The sequence below is a fragment of the Bos javanicus genome, chromosome 17, assembly GCF_032452875.1.
Source record: "Bos javanicus breed banteng chromosome 17, ARS-OSU_banteng_1.0, whole genome shotgun sequence".
In the NCBI taxonomy this organism is placed as follows: domain Eukaryota; kingdom Metazoa; phylum Chordata; class Mammalia; order Artiodactyla; family Bovidae; genus Bos; species Bos javanicus.
In genome coordinates, this window is record NC_083884.1 from 73,139,792 (window position 1) to 73,159,573 (window position 19,782).

The 19,782-nt window shown below is 60.7% G+C and overlaps 1 protein-coding gene across 4 annotated transcripts; it reads left to right on the forward strand.

The window, feature by feature from the left end:
- The first annotated feature begins 665 nt into the window (after positions 1 to 665).
- DGCR8 (DGCR8 microprocessor complex subunit) lies at positions 666 to 19,636 on the forward strand. 4 transcript variants are annotated; one of them, XM_061385718.1, is made up of 14 exons: positions 666 to 751; positions 5,073 to 6,071; positions 6,493 to 6,652; positions 8,095 to 8,237; positions 8,368 to 8,611; positions 9,568 to 9,765; positions 9,860 to 9,961; positions 10,478 to 10,576; positions 11,388 to 11,470; positions 16,226 to 16,326; positions 16,466 to 16,572; positions 17,322 to 17,449; positions 18,189 to 18,302; positions 18,487 to 19,636. In XM_061385718.1, the coding sequence occupies exons 2-14, from the start codon at positions 5,352 to 5,354 to the stop codon at positions 18,568 to 18,570; spliced, it is 2,283 nt and encodes a 760-aa protein (XP_061241702.1). In that variant the 5' UTR covers positions 666 to 751; positions 5,073 to 5,351; the 3' UTR covers positions 18,571 to 19,636. The 4 variants fall into 4 exon arrangements, with proteins under 4 accessions (XP_061241702.1, XP_061241703.1, XP_061241701.1 ...); XM_061385719.1 differs by lacking the exon at positions 666 to 751 and adding an exon at positions 1,209 to 1,294; XM_061385717.1 differs by lacking the exon at positions 666 to 751 and adding an exon at positions 1,485 to 3,595.
- The last annotated feature ends 146 nt before the right edge of the window (positions 19,637 to 19,782 follow it).

Here is a 19,782-nt window from a genome sequence, read left to right on the forward strand (position 1 = left end):
GTGGCGCGGGGGGGGGGGTGCTCTGTAACGCCGTCAAACTGACGGGCCCCGCCCGGCCCTCGCTCTCGGCCCTCGGTCCGCACCGCCGGCTCTGGTTTGCAGGCGTCTCCGTGCCGGGGGAGCTCCCGCCTCGGCAGGGGCAATCCTGGCTCCTCGCGCAGGACCAGCAAGCCGAGAAGGGCCGGACAGCGGCGCCCTCCTGACTTTGGCCCCCTTATCGTTACGCTCACCGCTTTCACACGGAGAGCGTGGAGGTCGGCGTGCCTGCGGTCTCGCTCAGACCCAAGGCGCGTCCTAAGCTCCCGCACCCCGCTCCCGGCGTCCCCCGCGCTCCCTCGCTCCCGGCGTCCCCCGCGCTCCCCCCGTTCCCGGCGTCCCCCGCGCTCCCCCCGTTCCCGGCGCCCTCCGCGCGCCGAGACCCGCCCCGGCGGCGACCGTTAGCGCGGCGGAGGCCTCAGCGCCCGGTCGCGCCCGCGCAGCCGCGCCGTTCATTGGGTCGCGCTCCGCGGCCGCGAGCGCCGCGCGCCGCCGATTGGCGGTCTCCGCAGCCCGCCCGGCGGCTCCCCCAATGCGGGCAGGCCGCGCGCCGGATTGGCTGCGCGCGCCAAGGCCCGCCCTCCGCTCGCCGCGCGCGGCAGGCGGGTCCCGCCGAGCGAAGAGCGCCCGCGCGGCCCCTCTGGAGGGCGGCGGCGGCGGCGGCGGCGGCCGGGCCGCGAGGCTCTGCGCTGCAGGCGGGCCGCGGGCGCCGGAGGTAGGTGCGGGGCGCGAGGGGCGCCCCGCGGCCGGGCGGGTGGGCGGCGCTGTGGCCTGCGTGAGGCGCGCCCTTCCGCTCCCGGGCCGAGGCCGCGGGGCCGGCGGGCGGCGGGCGGGCGCGGGCGGGCCCGGCCACGCGGAATCCCCGTCCGCCTTTGTGAGGCGCCGAGGGCGCGGGCGCGGGGCCCGCTGGGGTCTGGGCCGGGGCCGGGGGCCGCCGCGCCGCTCGCTTTCCGCGCGGGCCGGCCCCGGGGTGTGAGGAGACCCCTCGTCCGGTGGGCCCGAAGCCATAAGGGGCTTTCGGGCGGGCAAGGTCCCTACCGCGGCGGTGCCGGCCCGGGACCCTGCCGGGCACGAGAGCCTGGGAAACGTGAGGAGCCTTCCGTCTTTTCCACCACACGCTCACGGACCCAGGGTCACGTAGACGATCGGGATGTGGTTTTGTCGTAACAATGACCCTGGGGTAGAAACAAGTGGAAGGTGACCACCTGTTGACAGTGGTCCCCGCCAGGTGTCCTCCGATGGACCTGGGTTGCTCAGGGTAGGAACTTGACTTGTTTGCATGCTCGCATGTGCCTCGGTTACCCGGCGCCCAGCCGTCCGGGCTAGGGCAGGGGACTGCTAGGCCCCAAATGCTAGGCGGGTGTCCTGTGTCCTGGCCGCAGACTGGACTCCAGTCCTGGGCGGCGGGTAGAGCGGGCCAGAAACCCTGCCGCAGGTGGTCACCCACCAGAAGGGGGGGAACGGCCAGTCAGCAGTGGCGCCAGTGAGTGTGGGATGCGAGGCGGAGGGAAGATGAGAAAAGGACGGGGTGAGGTCATTCTGCCGCTGGGTTGGGCGGGAGGCTGCAGCGAGAGGCTTGACGAAAGGCGGCAGCTACAGCACTGGACCTTTCGAGACAGCGCCTCCACGCCCGCCCAGCAAGTGGACCCAAGTGAAGGGCGCTGTCCGAGTGTCTTGGTTTTGCACTGTGCCGGGCCCGGGGGTGCCTGCTGCAAGCCTGCTGCTGGCTCACCGTCCACTTGACGCCCGGGTTTGCATCCGTGTGTGCCGTCAGCTGGAGCAGTAGCGATGGCGGGAGGGCCCGCCTCTGAGCCCGTTGTGGCCCCGGCCACCATGTGGGGCATGTCTCCGGGCTTTTATAATCTGACTGTGATCTCAGGGTAGGGAAGTGAGTCTTGGCTTCTTGTAGGATCTGCGCTCCCTTCCTTGGCGATCTCGTCCAGTCCCTGATTTTAACGCTGTCTCTCCTGAGACCTGCATGTCCGTCTCCAGCCCCGGCCTCCCTTCTGACAGCTGCATGCTTCTGGCTGCCTCTTCCACACCTCCACGTGTTACTTTGGTGCCAAGTAGCCGTGTCTAAACCTAGGCTATGATCTTCACCCGCCCGAACACTCCCCACGCTGCCTTCACCACCTCTGCGCGCGACACCTCTGTCCCTGAGTGTGGAGTCTCCTCGGTCTCCATGCACTCCTCAGGGCGGTTTCTCACCACCTCCAGCTTGATGTGCTGGTCCAGGCTGTCTGGTGAGCCTCTTTATTCGTTTCTTTGCTCTCACCCTTGTGCCTCCTATTATCTACCCACGTAGGGATTTTCAGGACACAGAGCTGTTCTTTTCAACCGTAAGTGTAATCCAAGGCAGTACAGACTGGAGCTACCTTACCTGGGTGGTAAAGCACTCCACCACCACCTCGCTGTATGACCTTGAGCAAGTTGCTTAACCTGTCTGTCCTTAACCTTTTTCTCACGGTGCTGTGTGAGAACTGGTGAGTGATAGTGTGCAACGTGCTTAGAGCAGGGCCTGCCCGGGGGCTGGTCGTGACTGCTGACCTTGGATCATGTGACCTCACCGCTTGGACCCTCCCGTCCAGGGGCCTGTCTCTCGAGATAAGAGCCGGAGTCCTGGTCTCCTTACCCTCACTGCCCTGGCCTCTTCCCCCGGGCACACTGCTGTCATCCGCCACCCTGTGCTCCCACCCCGGGGCCTTTGTTCTTCTCGATGTTGCCTGGAATATCCCCTCCTCTGCCTTCAGGGGGTGTTGGCTGTGAGGCCTTCGCTGCCCACCTTTCCTCAGCTCCTTGCTTTGCTTTCTCTTGAACGCGTCTCAGTTTTTCTTAGTTGTTACTTGTCCGTCTCTCTGCTAACGTGTAAGCTCTGGGGCCGGGGGTTTCGTCTGTCTCCCGTCCTCAGCATCTGCAGTGTTTTGTGTGCGCCGCATGGAAGGCGTTGACGGGTGCAGATAGCGAACAGGGAAGGTCAGGAGCGTGCTCGGGACAGCCTGCAGCGGAGCCCTCAGCGCACTGCTGCCCCGGGGCCCGGTGGCTCCCCAAACTCCAAGGACCACTTGCCGCAGCTCCCAGCCTGCACTCTGGGCACCTCTTCAAGGCCTCCCTTCATCAGGTTTCATCGTTATCATCTTAGTTCTGTGCTTCTACACTGAGCTGCTCAGCCTCTGAACATGGCCGGAGGTGTCCCCGTCCTCTTCACGTCTTTTCTTTTAGCCTTTTTGGCCCCCAGAATCACGGGTGGGCTCTTGCTGGGGTCTTGGCAGACCTGCCTGGTGCCCAGGGCTTTGGTCCTGGTCGTGTCAGTGTTCTGTAGTGCTGGGCGTGCTGGCCTGCCTGTCTGAAATGAGCTTTCTTGGTGCCAGGAGACTGGCCGTGCCCTGCTCGGCGGTCCTCGTGCGTCCAGCGCCGCCTCCGTGGCCTCCCGGCCCCGTGTCCGTCACCACCTGCGTGCCCTGTTTCCTTGGTCCTTAGCGCTTTTGGCAGACGTGCCTGCGGGGGAGGTATTGTGTTCAGAAACATGAGGACACCTTGGGACCCGGGAAGTAGAAGACAGGTCAGTGGTTGCTGCCCTCTTGTTGATGCTGCTGCCCCCATCAGAGTAGGTGGTCAGTGAATAGTTGTTGGATGAATTGGTTACACCTAAACAAGTCTCTGTCTTTGATGTCCTGTCCCTCCACCGTAACCTCTTAAAACGTGTGGTGTCTGCTGTTTCCTGTCTGTCTGCAACCCGCAAGCCGCCCCGAGTGGTGTGCGCACGCATGTGTGTCTGCATCCATGTGCATGGCATGTTCGTGCGCGTGTCTGCACGGTGTGGGGGTGCGTGTGTGCACGTGCGTGCGTGTGTGCGCCTGCGTGCGTGTCTGCACGTGTTCTGCTCTGCTGGGACCTCCCTGCCGCGGCCCCTTGTTTGGACGCCCCGCCCTGCCTTCTCAGCCTGGTGTCTTCCCTCTGGCGCGAACTCCCCAGGGTTGCGTCCCCAGCCCTTTTCTTGGTCTGCCCTCGCTCTCTGGGTGGCCTCTCCTGTGGAGTGGGTGACCGCCTGGCTGATTCGTCCTGGTGGCCTCGGCCCCGTTGGCCGGGTCTGCCCAGAGGTTCCGAGCACCCTTCTCTGCGGGCCCTGCTTGCGTGTCCCCTGGGGAGAGGCCCTGTGGGTCCTTGGGGCTGCCTCGTCCTGCTCTCCGCCTCCACCCGCTCGGCATGAGTGTCCCCTGGGGAGAGGCCCTGTGGGTCTTCAGGGCTGCCTCGTCCCGCTCTCCGCCTCCACCCTCTCGGCAGTGTGGTCAGTTCTGTGTCCGCTCTTCTCGCGGGTGTGGGCCTCCCTTCTGTGTAGGGACTGAACTGTGGCCTGAGGGTACCTTCACCCTGGGCCTGCCTTCTGCCCCAGCATGGAGCCAGGCTCCAAGAGGCTGCCAGGACCCCCGTGCCTGGGCTCAGCCGGCCCCCGCAGCCTCTCCCTGCCCGCCCGGCCGGGCTCCGTCCCCGTGGCTCCCAGCGCTCCTCCTCCTGGGAGCAGAGCCATGCCCAGCCCGCCGCATCACTGCCCCTGCCCCCGTGCCCTGGGGTCCCGGGTGGCGGAGCCCCGGCCATGCCTCTGAGGCCGTAGTGCCGCAGAGCTGAGCGGAGGGCCGCCCGCTTGCCCTCTGACTGACCGGCCCGAGCAGGTGAGTGGACCCACATCACTGGTGCTGGATGGAAGCCACACACCCCCGTGTGCTGTGGAAGGTCGGCCACGTGAGCCGAGCCAGGGGAGTGCCGCGGTGCAGTGTAGTAGAGGAGTTTTGGTTTTTTTAATCCTTTTTGAACCTAAGTATAATACGGTTTTTGTGTTTCTGAAGCTGGAAATACAGCGGACAATTAGTAAAATACTTGACTTAGGATTTAAGTTATAATTTAGGTTCTGAAGAAGGGAGTCAAGTTTGCCCGTTCTGAAGCATGGAAGGCGCCCTTCTCAGGCAGTGTCACTGGACTCTCGGTGCCGGGAAGCGGAGGCCTCGGTCGCTGTGTGACGGCGCCTTTACGTCTCTTTGCAGGTGGAGGAAGACGGGTGCCCCTTCGGCTCGAGGACAGACTCGCGTAGTCGTCAGTCATTTAAGCTGAGTGCATTGTGATTTCCAATAATTGAGGCAGTGGTTCTAAAAGCTGTCTACATTAATGAAAAGAGCAATGTGGCCAGCTTGACTAAGCCGCCAGCGTGCACAGCGCGGGCAGGACGCACCCGGGTCTCGACGGACTTGTGCATGTTAGCTGTCTAGAGTTATGTCAGGGTTTTAAAAACTCTGGTCTTTTAAAGTAGTCCTAACCACTGTACTATGGAGACATGTGGGAGCCCCTCTCCTCTCCCGCGCGAGCCCGCAGGAGGAGTGGCGATGGAGGACCGAGCTCGCCCCCTCCGTGCGCTGCCCCGTGGACAGTCTCCACCACCTCCCCGGCAAACGTCCAGTGATGCAGAGGTAATGGACGTTGGCTCTGGTGGTGATGGACAGGCCGAACCCCCTGCCGAGGACCCGCTCAACTTCTACGGAGCTTCTCTTCTCTCCAAAGGATCCTCCTCTAAGGCCCGCCTCCTCGTAGACCCGAACTGTAGTGGCCACAGCCCGCGCACAGCGCGGCATGCACCTGCGGTCCGGAAGTTCTCCCCTGACCTTAAGTTGCTTAAGGATGTAAAGATTAGCGTGAGCTTTACGGAGAGCTGCAGGAGTGAGGACAGGAAGGTGCTGTACACGGGAGCGGAGCGCGACGTGCGGGCAGAGTGTGGCCTGGCCCTCAGCCCTGTCAGTGGGGACGTGCATGCTGGTCCCTTTGGCGGGAGCGTGGGGAACGGGGTAGGCGCAGGGGGTGAGAGTGCGGGTAAGAGGGATGAGGAACATGAGCTGGATCAGGAAAAGAGAGTGGAGTATGCAGTGCTCGATGAGTTAGAAGATTTTACTGACAATTTGGAGCTAGATGAAGAAGGCGCAGGCGGGTTCACGGCTAAAGCGATCGTGCAGAGAGACAGAGTGGACGAAGAGGCCTTGAATTTCTCCTACGAGGTATGTCGGCGTCCCCTCCTTTGGAGCACTGTTAGCAAAACCCAAAGAGAGGTGTTTGGGAGTTGCAGCATCTGTGGGAAGCCCATGTTGCAATGTTGCAGAGGAAAAAACCCACAGGAGGTGGAAAGGTCCATGCGGAAAGAGAGAGCCGTCAGGAGTCCAGGGGTCCCAGCTCTGCTAACAGATAGTTTGGCTGGCAGGTCTGCCTTGCACCCTTGTCTCCGCCGACTTGGAAGGACCTGCTGGTCACGAGCGTGTGCCTCGGCTGCTGTTTCACCCTGTTTGTTTTTCAGATGCTCGCGCACCACAGAGGCGCACCTAGGCCCCTGAGACCACCTCTTCTCTGTGCTGTCGCTGACGCCTGCCGCGGGCAGGAATGCGGGTGCCAGGGGCCGCGGTTTCTGAACAGCGTGTTTTGCAGGATGATTTTGACAACGATGTTGATGCCCTTCTGGAAGAGGGCCTCTGTGCTCCCAAAAAGAGGCGAATGGAGGAGAAATACGGAGGAGACAGCGACCACCCGTCGGATGGGGAGACAAGCGTGCAGCCAATGATGACCAAGATTAAAACCGTTCTCAAAAGTGAGTAGGGCCGGGAAGTAGCAAGGCTCTCGGGCGCATGTACACTCTGGGAGAGCCCTCAGGCTGCCGGGAGGCGGTCTGGGCGGCTGTGTGCGACTGTGGGCAGGAGGGTCCCGTTGGTGCCAGCAGCTTGGAGCGTGAGGACACAGCACTGCCAGGGCGTGGGGGAGGGGGCTCTGGGGTGTGGAGGCCGCGGATGGAGGCGGTGCTGAGCGTAGGGGCTGCTCATGGTCCCCGTCTGAGTTCTGGGTTCTGTGCCGAGTGCTGGGGAAGCCACTGGAAGCAGGCAGGACTCATTCCATAGTCTGCTCTGAAAGCACGACCCATGGCCGTGTGTGGGCAGAGGTGGAGGGGTCACGGGTACACTGGAAGGAGCGGTTGGGGTGCCCAGAGCTGCCCTGTGCGGCCACCTGCTGACACGGGGACGTCTCGGGCTCCCTGTTTCTGTCTTGGCCTGGGGGTGCCTCTTGGTGTCGGGTGGGCGGTGGGAAGGGGCTGGAGAGACTTGGGCACACAGGCGATGCCTTCTGCTGAGCACCGTGCAGGTGGCCGGCATGACAGGAGGAACTGAGGCGTGGCCGGTGCGCCGTTTCCCGTCGGCAGGGCAGGGCGTGTGTCTGCCGCGTGGGCTCTGGTCTGCTCACGGTCACGAACACGCCTCCTTCTCCTCGGGTACCCGGGGCTGGTTGCAGGCAGCTCCTGGCCCAGCCCTCGGGGCAGGGGTGCCTGAGGGGGCCTGTGCGTGCCCAGCCTTGCCTGCCCTCCCGGGGCTGTCCTGATGCTGGTGCTCGCCTGGCGTCAGCCGCTTGTGGGTGTCAGACCTGGCACGAGGGAGTCGTTCCGTTTCCACAAGAGTCGGTGGGGTGGTTTTCATCTCATCCGTGTGTTTTTTAGATTCCACGTGGCGTTTCACTTTTGTTTCTGAGCTTTTCACTTGGCTCCCGATATTAGTAAGAAGAGCAAGCTGTCCTTAAGGCATCTCCCAGCAGCAGGCCTGTCCTTGGCAGCTCGGGACAGTGCAGGCTTGCCACCTGGTCACAGGGAGCAGTGACCCACAGTCTGTGGTTCCTAGCGGAGCCTACCCAGCCCCTGTGGCTGTACCCGTGGGAGGCGGGCAGAGAGGCAGTGTCAGGGCAGCAGAGCTGCAGCGAGGCCCCGTGTCTTGCGGAGCGCTGCTCAGGGCTCTGCGGTGTGTCCGGGGACTAGAGCAGGTGAGGAGGGTCTGGTGCCTGTGGGTCCCCCAGAGGCTCGGGCCCAGCACGCAGAGGAGCAGGCTTGCAGGCGGGGCTGGGCTCTCCTGGTGGGGGTGGGCCACCCCACCCTGCTCAGAGCTTTTCTGTAAGGCTGGCTCCAGCATGCTGCTGTTTCCCCCCGGGGGCTGACTGTGACTGTCCTGACGGCGCCCATGCGCCTGTGACCACAGCTGTTCTTGCTCCGCGCAGGCCGTGGCCGCCCGCCGACGGAGCCGCTGCCCGATGGCTGGATCATGACGTTCCACAATTCCGGAGTGCCCGTGTACCTGCACCGGGAGTCGCGGGTGGTCACCTGGTCCAGGCCCTACTTCCTGGGCACGGGGAGCATCCGGGTAGGGGCCGTGTCCGTCCTGCATGTGGTCTTGCGAGCTGCAGGAGGAGGGTGGTCGCCAGGCAGGCCGGTGGGGGCATCAGAGGCCCGCACGTCCGGCCTGGTGAGCTGTGCGGTCTCCCTGCCCGCAGAAACACGGCCCTCCCCTGACCAGCATCCCCTGCCTGCACTACCGGAAGATGAAGGACAGTGAGGAGCGGGAGCGGGCCGCGGGGATAGCCCCCCCCGAGCCGGAGCTGCCCCCAGACGAGCCCGACCCGCTGGGCACCGACGCGGGGCCCCCGGACGAGAAGGACCCGCTGGGGGCTGAGGCGGCACCCGGGGCCCTGGGGCAGGTGAAGGCCAAGGTGGAGGTGTGCAAGGACGAGTCGGTCGGTAAGCTTTGGGGCGAACTTGGTCCCCAAGAAGGAGCCCGCCCCCGCGCTCAGGAGACCCGCCCGCCGACCGGGGCCGCTGCCCAGACAGCCTTTGGTCACGACCGTCGGGCCTCTTGGCGCAGGGTGTGTGCGTGTTGGTCCTGGGTCCCACTGCTGGGGTGGGCGCAGCCACTGTCTCAGCCCCGCGGGTGCCCTCAGTCCTGGGTCACCCCTCCCTGGCCCGCGTCTCTTCTGTAGGGGCAGCTCTCTTAACCCCTGTCCAGTCCCTGTTAGAGGGTGGTGCGTGTTTGATCCCAGCTGTCTGTGCTCCTGCCCGTGAGGGGCTGGGGGCTGCTCCCAAGGAGGGGCTGCATCTGGGGCTGGTGGGGAAGCCTCCGGGGGGCACGCTGGTGCTCCACGGGCACGAGGGTATTCTCGAGACACAGCTGGAGGGGCTCCCATCTGCCTGATGGTCTCCCCGTGGCACCATCCTCAGCATGTGCCCACTGGTCTACACTGCTGTGTGGGGAGCTCTGTGGTTTCGCTCCGTCCCTAAGTGTGCAAGCATGTGCGTGGCGTCCAGGCCTCTGGGGGACACAGCGGGGGGGTGCTGACGGGAGGCCTGGGGTCCTGGGGGAGAGGCGGGGGCAGGAGGCCGTGCTGGGCTTGACGCCTCTGCTGTGAGCCATTGGCACCTGGTTCTGGATGGGTAGAAGGTCCTGGAGGCTAATAGTGGTGTTTTTTTTAAGCGTTCCTTTTTCTTTGTTTATTTTTGTTTTTCTGTTCTAAATAAACTAAAAGGGTAGCCTGGAAGTTTCTCCCTGGGGGACCTGGCAGAGCGAAGGAGCTTGATTGCTTGGCTCCTCATCCTTGAGGGGAAGCGGGAGGGGTGTTGTGTGGCTGGACCCGTCCTGCCACCGAGGGGGTGACTTTGGCTGGGAGTCAGTCACTCGGGTGTCTGGTCGATCCGTGCAGACCTTGAGGAGTTCCGGAATTACCTGGAGAAGCGCTTTGACTTTGAGCAAGTGACCGTGAAGAAGTTCAGGACGTGGGCTGAGCGTCGGCAGTTCAACCGAGAAATGAAGCGAAAACAGGCCGAGTCCGAGAGGCCCATCCTGCCCGCCAACCAGAAGCTCATCACGCTGTCTGTGCAGGACGCACCCACGAAGAAAGGTGAGCCTGGCCTCGTCCGCCCTGTGGCCCAGGGGTCCCTCCCGCAGGCGGGGGTTCAGGCTGTTCTGAGATGACCCCTGTCGTCACGTCACAGAGTTTGTCATCAACCCCAACGGGAAGTCTGAGGTGTGCATCCTGCACGAGTACATGCAGCGCGTGCTCAAGGTCCGCCCCGTGTATAGCTTCTTTGAGTGCGGTGAGTGCCCCTATCCCAGCCTCCCCGTCCCGCCTTCCGTCTCGGCCTCGGGCATCAGTCAGGGGCAGCCCCGCCTGCTGGGATGAGACAGGAAATGGAGGGGGTCATCCTTGCCTGCTGTCCCCTCCTTCCCACAGCCCCCCCCCAGGCCTCGGGCTGGAGGAGCCGCAGGGCTGCCGGCTCCCTCGGTGCTGCCCTCAGCACTCCTGAGTGAAGGCTGGAAGCTCAGGTCCACCGTGGTCTCCCTTTTTCTCGGGCTTACCAAGTCTGGGTTCCTGCCCCTCGCGTTCTGTGTGCACCCCACGCCCGTCCATCTTTCTCAGACCTTGGTCTCTGTCGCTGGCGGCTCTGCCTCTGGCCTGTCTCCCTGTGTGGCTGCCCAGTGCCCCGGGGACCCCCGCCCTGCCTTCCTGCAGCAGCCCTGCCCCACACTCTGCGGTGAGCAGAGTGTGTGTGTGCTGGTGTGCTGTGAACATCCTGGCCATGTGTGTTTTAAAGTGGTCATTTTAATTTAAGAGAACCCAAGTGAGCCTTTTGGTGCCTCGGTGACCATTGACGGTGTGACCTATGGATCTGGAACGGCGAGCAGCAAAAAACTGGCCAAGAACAAAGCTGGTAACGTGCCTCCTGGTGTCAGAGGGACCATGTGAACTATCCTGGCTGGAGGTGGGGCGGGCGAGTCTGGTATCTATGGAGTGATCCACTTGGATCTTTTTAAGTCATACACTCACTGGGAAGGATTCACCAAGAAGGCAGAATGTGAGAAGCGAACATAGAAGACCTTCGTCCGCTCGGGGGGGTGGGGTGCCCATGCCTCCTGCCCCGGCCCTCCACACCCCGCCCTCCCCCACCGCCACACACACAGCGCTCTGTGCTGCCTGAGCCTGGGTGCCGTCTGTGTAGACCCCGCACGGCAGGCATGCTCCTTGGGGGTCCTGACATTCGTGAGGACCGCTCCCGAGTGCTTCCGGTGAAACTTGGGGCTGCCAGTCTGGAGCACAGCTGGGCAGGCCCTGGGGGCTCCTCCTGTCAAGCCTGCTGCCTGGCTGTACCCCTGCCAGCGCAGCAGCGTGCTTCTGGGAGCTGTCTAGCCCCTCTCCTGGGGAGGCACTGTGCCAGGCTGCGCCGGGGTCACGTGGTCTCTCCCCCACCGCCCAGGAGGCCCCTCCGCTTTAGAGAGGCTCCAGAGGGTCTTCCGGCTCCACCCATCAGTGGGCTGTTTGCGGGCTCTCAGGGCAGAAAGCTGTGAGGTGCTCAGCATCCCCAGCCCACCCTGGCGAGGCCGGCTCCTGCAGGCGCGCTCCTGTGCCCGGTGCTGTGCCCAGGGCACCCACGCTCGGCCCGCAGAACTCCCCGAGTGCTGCTCCACCCCTGGGGCCTGCATCCTGTCTGAGCTTGGCCCCTCACCTGGTGCTCCTCCCCACAGCCCGCGCCACGCTGGAGATCCTCATCCCCGACTTCGTCAAGCAGACGTCGGAGGAGAAGCCCAGAGACAGCGAGGAGCTGGAGGTGAGCATGGGCCCGCCGTTCGCATCGGGACGGGGAGCCCGCCTGTCTCTGTGGGCGGGGGCCGTCCCCTGTCGGGTCTGCGTCCCCATCTCGCTGTGGGTGTGAGAGGCTGCATTTGCCATATTGCAATGAAGTCATGCTGCACCGACAGCTGTGTGGTGGACGAGCCTTTGAGGCAGAGGCTGCAAAAGCTGGACTGTTCTTTGTGTTGAGAACCACTTAGAACTGTTTGTGAGCTGTTTTGGGTGGATTGCTTCTGTGGGTTTTTGCAGCGAGGGCTTCTCACACTGAAGGATGCATCCTTTTTTTAAATACCGAGCTGTCTCTGTTTCTTCCGTGCCGGGCTTAGTTGCGTCACGTGGGCTCTAGTTCCCTGGCCAGGGACAGAACCCAGGCCGGCCCCTCGCAGTGGAAGCATGCTGTCAACCAGCAGACCACCAGGGAAGCCCTGCACTCTTTTTCCACAGCACCTTTGTTGAAGTGTAACTTAGATACACCGTAGTTTTTCCCTTTTACGCTACACAGCACAGTGGGTTTTGTGCGCTCAGCTTGTGTTCATCACTCCGGAAGGAAGCCCCGGCCCGCCATCTGAGCCCAGGCTTGTCCCGCCCGCCAGCCCTGCGGCGCTGGCTGCTTTCTGTGCTGGGCCCGCGGCCTCTGACCTCTGCAGTTAGTGGGGCCAGACCCACGTGCTCCTGCTGCTGAGCCGGGGCTTTATCGGCATGAGGACGTTTCCTTCCACTCCTGGTTTGCTGACTGTTTCTGTCTGCAGTGGATGTTGGGTTTTGAATTTTCTGCTTCTATGAGATGATCACATGGTTTTTATCTTTGATTCCACTGGTGTGGGGTTGTGCTTCTTAGCTTTTGAGCATGAAACAGACCTTGCCTTCCTGGGATGAGTGCCCTCAGTTGTGCCGCACAGCTACCTGCCGTTTTGTTAAGGATTTCTGAAGCTGTGTTTCTAAGGGGTGCTGGTCTGTATTTTTTTTCCTTATGATGTCTTTGGTGTTGGTATCAGGGCAGTACTTGCCTCATAGCATGAGTGGGAAAGTGTTCCTTTCTCTTTCATCGTGTGGAATAGTTTGTGAAGGATTGATGTTAATTTTTTTAACACTTGGTAGAATTCACCAGGGAAACCGTCTGTGCCTGGACTTTTCCTTGTTTTCAAGGTGTTTACTTGTTATGCGTTTTCAGGTTTTCTGCTGCTGCTCGAGCCGGCTGTGGGATTCTGGGTCTGTGCAGGAGTTTTCCCGGTTGGCCGGGCCCTCCTGGGGCCTGGCGTTCGCCGTGCCCTCTGGTGGCATCCTTGCGTTCGTCCCTGAGTGTCAGCAGTTTGAGTCTTGTTTTCTTTCGGCCACTCTCGGTGTCTGTGCGTCGCTGGTCTTCTCACAGCGGCTGCTGCTTGTGTGGCAGTTCTCGTTTATTCTCTGTTTCAGTTCCAGCCTTATTTATTTATTTTTTTTTCTGCCAGGCTTGTGTTTGGTTTGTCCTTTTTTCTAGTTTCTTAAGGTTTAGGGTATTGATTTGAGGTCTTTTTAAATGTGGAGTTTACAGCTGTCAATTTTCTTCTGTGTACTAATTTGCATCCCATAATTTTGCTTTAATATATGTTGTGTTTCTCTTCTTATCTGTGTCACAATATTTTCCTGACTTCTCTTGTGATTTTTTTCTTTGAGCCAGTGGTTATTTTAGGACCGTTTTAGTTCAGTTCAGTCGCTCAGTCATGTCCGACTCTTTGCGACCCCATGAACTGCAGCACGCCAGGCCTCCCTGTCCATCACCAACTCCCCGAGTTCACTCAGACTCACGTCCATCGAGTCGGTGATGCCACCCAGCCATCTCATCCTCTGCCATCCCCTTCTCCTCCTGCCCCCAATCCCTCCCAGCATCAGGGTCTTTTCCAATGAGTCAACTCTTCGCATGAGGTGGCCACAGTATTGGAGTTTCAGCTTCAGCATCAGTCCTTCCAGTGAATATTCAGGGCTGATCTCCTTCAGAATGGACTGGTTGGATCTCCTTGCAGTCCAAGGGACTCTCAAGAGTCTTCTCCAACACCACAGTTCGAAAGCATCAATTCTTCGGTGCTCAGCTTTCTTCACAGTCCAACTCTCACATCAGTACATGACCACTGGAAAAACCATAGCCTTGACTAGATGGACCTTTGTTGGCAAAGTAATGTCTCTGCTTTTCAATATGCTATCTAGGTTGGTCATAACTTTTCTTCCAAGGAGTAAGCGTCTTATAATTTCATGGCTGCAGTTACCATCTGCAGTGATTTTGGAGCCCCAAAAATAAAGTCTGACACTGTTTCCACTGTTTCCCCATCTATTTCCCATGAAGTGATGGGACCAGATGGCCATGATCTTTGTTTTCTGAATGTTGAGCTTTAAGCCAACTTTCTGCCATAAGGGTGGTGTCATCTGCATATCTGAGGTTATTGATATTTCTCCCGGCAATCTTGATTCCAGCTTGTGCTTCTTCCAGCCCAGCATTTCTCATGATGTACTCTGCATATAAGTTAAATAAGCAGGGTGACAATATACAGCCTTGACGTACTCCTTTTCCTATTTGGAACCAGTCTGTTGTTCGATGTCCAGTTCTAACTGTTGCTTCCTGACCCACGTACAAATTTCTCAAGAGGCAGGTCAGGTGCTCTGGTATTCCCATCTCTTGCAGAATTTTCCACAGTTTATTGTGAGCCACACAGTCAAAGGCTTTGGCATAGTCAATAAAGCAGAAATAGATGTTTTTCTGCAACTCTCTTGCTTTTTCGATGATCCAGTGGATGTTGCCAATTTGGTCTGTGGTTCCTCTGCCTTTTCTAAAACCAGCTTGAACATCTGGAAGTTCACGTTTCACGTATTGCTGAAGCCTGGCTTGGAGAATTTTGAGCATTACTTTACTAGCGTGTGAGATGAGTGCAATTGTGCGGTAGTTTGAGCATTCTTTGGCGTTGCGTTTCTTTAGGATTGGAATAAAAACTGACCTTTTCCAGTCCTGAGGCCACTGCTGATAATTTGCTGGCATATTGAGTGCAGCACTTTCACAGCATCATCTTTCAGGATTTGAAATAACTCCACTGGAATTCCATCACCTCCACTAGCTTTGTTCGTAGTGATGCTTCCTAAGGCCCACTTGACTTCACATTCCAGGATGTCTGGCTCTAGGTGAGTGATCACACCATCGTGGTTATCTGGGTCGTGAAGATCTTTTTTTGTACCGTTTAGGACCGTTTACTTTTCATGTATTTGTGCATCTCCCCAGTTTCCTTCAGTTATTCTTTTTTAAAATATTTCTTTATTTGGCTGACTCAAGTCTTAGTTGCAGCATGTAGGATCTAGTTCCCTGACCAGGAACCGAACCCTGCTTCTCAGCATTAGGAGCATGGAGTCTTAGCCACTGGACCACCAGGGAGGTCTCCAGTTACTGATTTCTATCTTAATTCCATTGTGATTCAGAACCACAGCTTGTGTGATTCCAGCTGGTCCCTTTAACGCTTGTCGAGGCTTGTCCAGGGGTGTGCGCCCTCCTGGGGGGGTCTGTCCTGGAGAGAGCGGCGAGTCCCCAGCTACTGCCGAGCTGTCGCTTCACTGCCCTCAGGTTTGCTCCCTATATTTGGGGCTGTTAGGCACATATGTCTTTGTGATAATGTAATAAAGAAACACATAGACGTTTGGTCTCTGTCCTTGGTCCCTGCAAAGAGCTACTGCAGTAGAGAAATTGCCGTTTGGTTTTTGTCCCCAGTTCCTGAAACAGCTCCTTCTGATAAAAGTGAAGGGGACATTTGGGATTTCCCTGGCGGTCCTATGGCTGGGACTCCACACTTCTGATGCAGGGGAATTGGGATCCTGCGTGCCAGGAGGTGCAGCCAGAAAGTAAAAACAATTTAAGTGAAGGGAACCCTTTATTCTAACCCCTTCCCTCCGCCTGAGTTCACGTCAAGGTGGCCCAAGGCAGGGGGCTGGTTGCTGGGGGCGCCGCTGTGCAGTCAGGGGGTAGGACCTGCAGCCCCATCCTCTGCCCCCCGTGCCCGGGGGTGGGTTCTTCCCTCGTGGCCGGCGGTCTGAGCAGCACCCTGACTGCGGGGCTCAGGGTGCCCTGGCTGGCTAACACCCAGAGGTGCTGGGAGGGAGGCACACTCAGACAGGGTGCTTTTCCACTCGCTGGGATCAAGGCCCCCTCCTGACGCTGTGGGGGAGGAAGCCCCTTCGCTCCTGGAGGAGCAGGTTCCTGGAGTTCTGTATGAAGATGGTGGGGCTGGGGGCCCCAGGAGCTGGACAGTCGGGGAAGGGGCCTCCCCGAGAGGCTCCGACAGAGTGTTTGGTTCTGGGTCACGGCCAGCCTGCGAGGTGAACACAGCACTGCCATGGAGGGGCTGTGCTCCTGAGGGTCCCAGCTGGCTCCGGGCTGGCGAGGCCCCTGTTGCCAGTTTCCTTCTCTGTGAACCGGCTGGGCGCCTCCTCTTCGTCACCGTGGCTGAGTTTCTATTCTTTTGTGTCTGGTCACTTTCTCTATTCTAAATTCACTTACAATGGTTTTCAAGGTTTTTTCCAAAGGTTGTGTGTCTTTAGCTTTCTGGCCAAGTCATCCCATCAGACTCTGGTTCAGGATGGGCTCCGCGGCCAGCAGGCAGGCGTGTCTTGGGCGACCTGGCCCGAGGTGTGGTGCAGTGTCGCTGAGAGGCCGTGACAAGGGCTCGGGCGGCTGGACAGGCCCTGGGCATGGCTGGCACTCACCGGCTGCTTCTCTTTGTAGTATTTCAACCACATCAGTATCGAGGACTCGCGGGTCTACGAGCTGACCAGCAAGGCCGGGCTGCTCTCCCCCTACCAGATCCTCCACGAGTGCCTTAAAAGGTGGGGTGTCCCTGCTGGGGGCCTCCCCAGGGGATCGGTGGGGCCTGGGAGAGCCCTTCTGGGCTGGGAGCTGCGGTTTGGGGAGGACGGTGGGTGCCGTCTCGGGGCGATGTTGCTTACTGTCTGCTTTATCCCCCAGAAACCACGGGATGGGAGATACCTCCATCAAGTTTGAAGTGGTTCCTGGTAAAAACCAGAAGAGCGAATACGTCATGGCGTGCGGCAAGCACACAGTGCGCGGCTGGTGTAAGCCCCGCCCCTCCCCCCGCACACACGTGGGCCTGCTTTCAGTGGCCGCAGGGTCCGCTGCCCAGGCCCACTGGGGCCTCAGCCCTGTGCCGGCAGCTCCGGGCATGCCTGCCGCTCTGCACATCACCCTGAGACCCAGCCAGCCTGCACGCCGCTGTGGTGGCTAGTGTCCCGGGCTTGAGCTGCTCACCTGGCTGGGCCGTGGCCCCGGCTGCCAGCATGGCCTGCCCAGCGCTGGGTCCGTGGGAGGGGACCGGGCCCGCTGCTCTTCGCCTCGCCCAGGGCTGGAGGTAGCCTCACATAGAGACTGTGGGACTGTCTAAACACAGCCCAGCACCGGGTAAGGGAGAAGGTCATGCTCGAGCAGGCTGCGGGAGATTGTGCAGACTGGGCCGTCCCCCACGGACACCAGTGCTTGCTGAGGCCCAGCGCTGAGCAGGGGGCAGGGTGGGAACAGACCCACCCAGGCCAGAGGCCCCGTGCCCCTCCAGCCTGCTCTGCACCCCGGCCTCTCCTCCCTCCGTCTAGAAACATCCGCCGCACAGCACTCCCCTCCGGCCCCAGCCTGCCCTGCGGGATGCATCATCTATGTGTCTGCAGCTGCAGGCAGGGGGCCTTGACAGCTGCGGCCTGGGGGACGTCCTGCCCCCCTGTGCCTCTGGTGGGCAGGGCTGTGTGGAGTGTGCCGTCTGGACACAGTGCCCTGTGGACATGGGTGTCTTGACTCTGTCCGCGTCTCCGCCCAGGCAAGAACAAGCGCGTTGGGAAGCAGTTGGCGTCTCAGAAGATCCTGCAACTGCTGCACCCGCATGTCAAGAACTGGGGGTCCTTGCTGCGCATGTATGGCCGTGAGAGCAGCAAGATGGTCAAGCAGGTAACGGAGTTGGGGGGCACGGCGGCCGGGCGGGCGCTGTCCCGGGCACCAGCACCATGTGCCTCTCAACAGCCCGCACGTGTCTGTTCTCTGTTTCGGCCGAGATGTTGAGATTTCACAATGCTGTTAAGTTTTTGTGCATTTATGGGAAAGTACAGGAAAGTGACGTCTGGTTTTTGATTATTTTCCCCCGACTTCAGAAACAGTCCCCAGTGAGTGGTGGGTATGGAGGGTGAGGACTGCGGGGGGCACCCCAGCCATTCCCGGAGAGCTCCTGGCTCTGGGCTGGGGGGCGTGGGGGGCCCTGAGGCGCTGGGCCGTGTGTGGCTGAGCCGCTGCCTTCCTGTCTCTGCGTGGAGAGCATCCTGCTGGTCTGGGAGCCGGGGAGAAGTGTGCCCGGCCCTGCCAGGAGGCCCCAGAGCCATCGGGTGGGGCGCGGCCTGCAGGCACCCTCACACCGTGCTCACCCCATGGATGTGTGGGGAGTGTGGCGTCGGCCCTCTGGCAGCCGCGGGGCTGGGCAAGCCTGGGCCGGCGCGTGCCGTCCCCCTGACCACGTTGGGTCCCGGCCACCCTCGCCGGATGCCTCTGGGCATGGTGCATGCCTGGCTGGCAGGCTGTGGGGGCTGGCACACGCCCCACGCCGGAGGCGGCTGAAGCAGGGGCAGCCAGCAGCTTGGCAGGTGGGTTGTGGGAGGGGAGGCCCCGGCCGGTGCTGCCAGCAGGCTCTGCTCCGCAGGAGACCTCGGACAAGAGCGTGATCGAGCTGCAGCAGTTCGCTCGCAAGAACAAGCCCAACCTGCACATCCTGAGCAAGCTGCAGGAGGAGATGCGGCGGCTGGCGGAGGAGCGGGTATGCGTTGGCTCCGAGCCCCTGGGGGCTGCGACCCTGACCCTCCTCTTGGGGCGTGCATCCCGACTGACGCCCCGGAAGCACCAGTGCGTGGTGCTGTGTGCTGGGCTCGCTCCCTCCCCAGGGCCCCACTGCGCCTGGGCTGCAGTCCCTGTGGCCCCGCCTGACCTCAGTGTCCTTCCAGGAGGAGACGCGCAAGAAGCCCAAGATGTCCATCGTGGCTTCCGCACAGCCCGGCGGCGAGCCCCTGTGCACCGTGGACGTGTGAGGGCGGCCGGCGCAGGGCTGCCAGCGCACTGGGGACCTCCCCACACACCCTGCCACCCAGGCCTCTGGCCCCCGCCCCCGCCGCACGCCCGACGGCAGGCCACGCAGCTCCCCTGGAGGCCACCTACAGTCCGGGCGGCTGTGTCCCGGCCTCCACCCACCTGCCGCACAGGCAGACACGGACAGCTGGGAGATCGCTGTGAGGCTCTGGTCGTGTGGACAGACCCTGAAGGTTTTCATGAATTTTATATGTAACGTGCACTGACCAGAAGTGATAGTTGACGTGAAATGTGAAGGCCACGCACCCCCGGCTCCCACAGGCGTGGAGTGACCCAGCCAGAAGGCGCAGGCTGGTCCCCTCCCCTTCCAGCCTCCTGGGTTTTCCTTCTTTTTTCTGAAAAAGTTAACAGTAGGAAGGACTGTTTAAAGTGAACAGGATTTAGTACCACAGCTATTTTTCAGAGATTGCAGGCAAACCACCACCAGAGAGGCATTGCCTGCGGGCGTGGGCGCTGCCCTGCCTGCTTGCTGGCCTGGCGTCCGTTCTTAGTGCCCTGAACACGCCTTCGTAGGTAGAGGCCCCTCACCTTTGCTGGCCTCTGGTAATTTTTTACTAAGTTTTTGCACAGTCCAGTCTGTCAACCCATCAATTTTTAAAGCTTTTATGATATTTTAGCATTTGGAAAGAAGCTTTTACAGTGAGGGTAGAAGATAGGTGTGGAATCACGTAGCAGATGTGACCAGTTAATGCATTTTAGCTCGTGAACTTACTTAAAGAGGAACTGAAGATGCTCATGCTGGTGCAGGTGGCCCTCGAGTTCACCTGTGGCTGTGCGGCGTGACCAGGTGGCCCCGGGGATGGGGGCGGGTCTGTCCCACCCCAGGCCCCGGCGGGGGGCTGCTGTCCCCACCCTTAGCTGCGGAGCCTTCTGAACGCCCCCCACATGACTGAGGTCAGCCCCTGTGGACCTTTGTTAAGCAATCAACAAATCAAGTCGCTGTAATTATACGCTTGCTTCTGTCCTGTCCCGTCTACGGTGGTGAATAATAACTTGACTGTAACTGTTTTTGCCCTTAAAGCAGCCAGTGCACCACCTTGACCCAATGCGTCATGCAGCAGGTGGTGACCTCACCGTGGTACTGCCTCCCTCTGTCCCCTTCCCTGGGTGTGGGCATGGCTCTGCTGCAGGGGCAGAGGGCAGGGAGGGCCTGT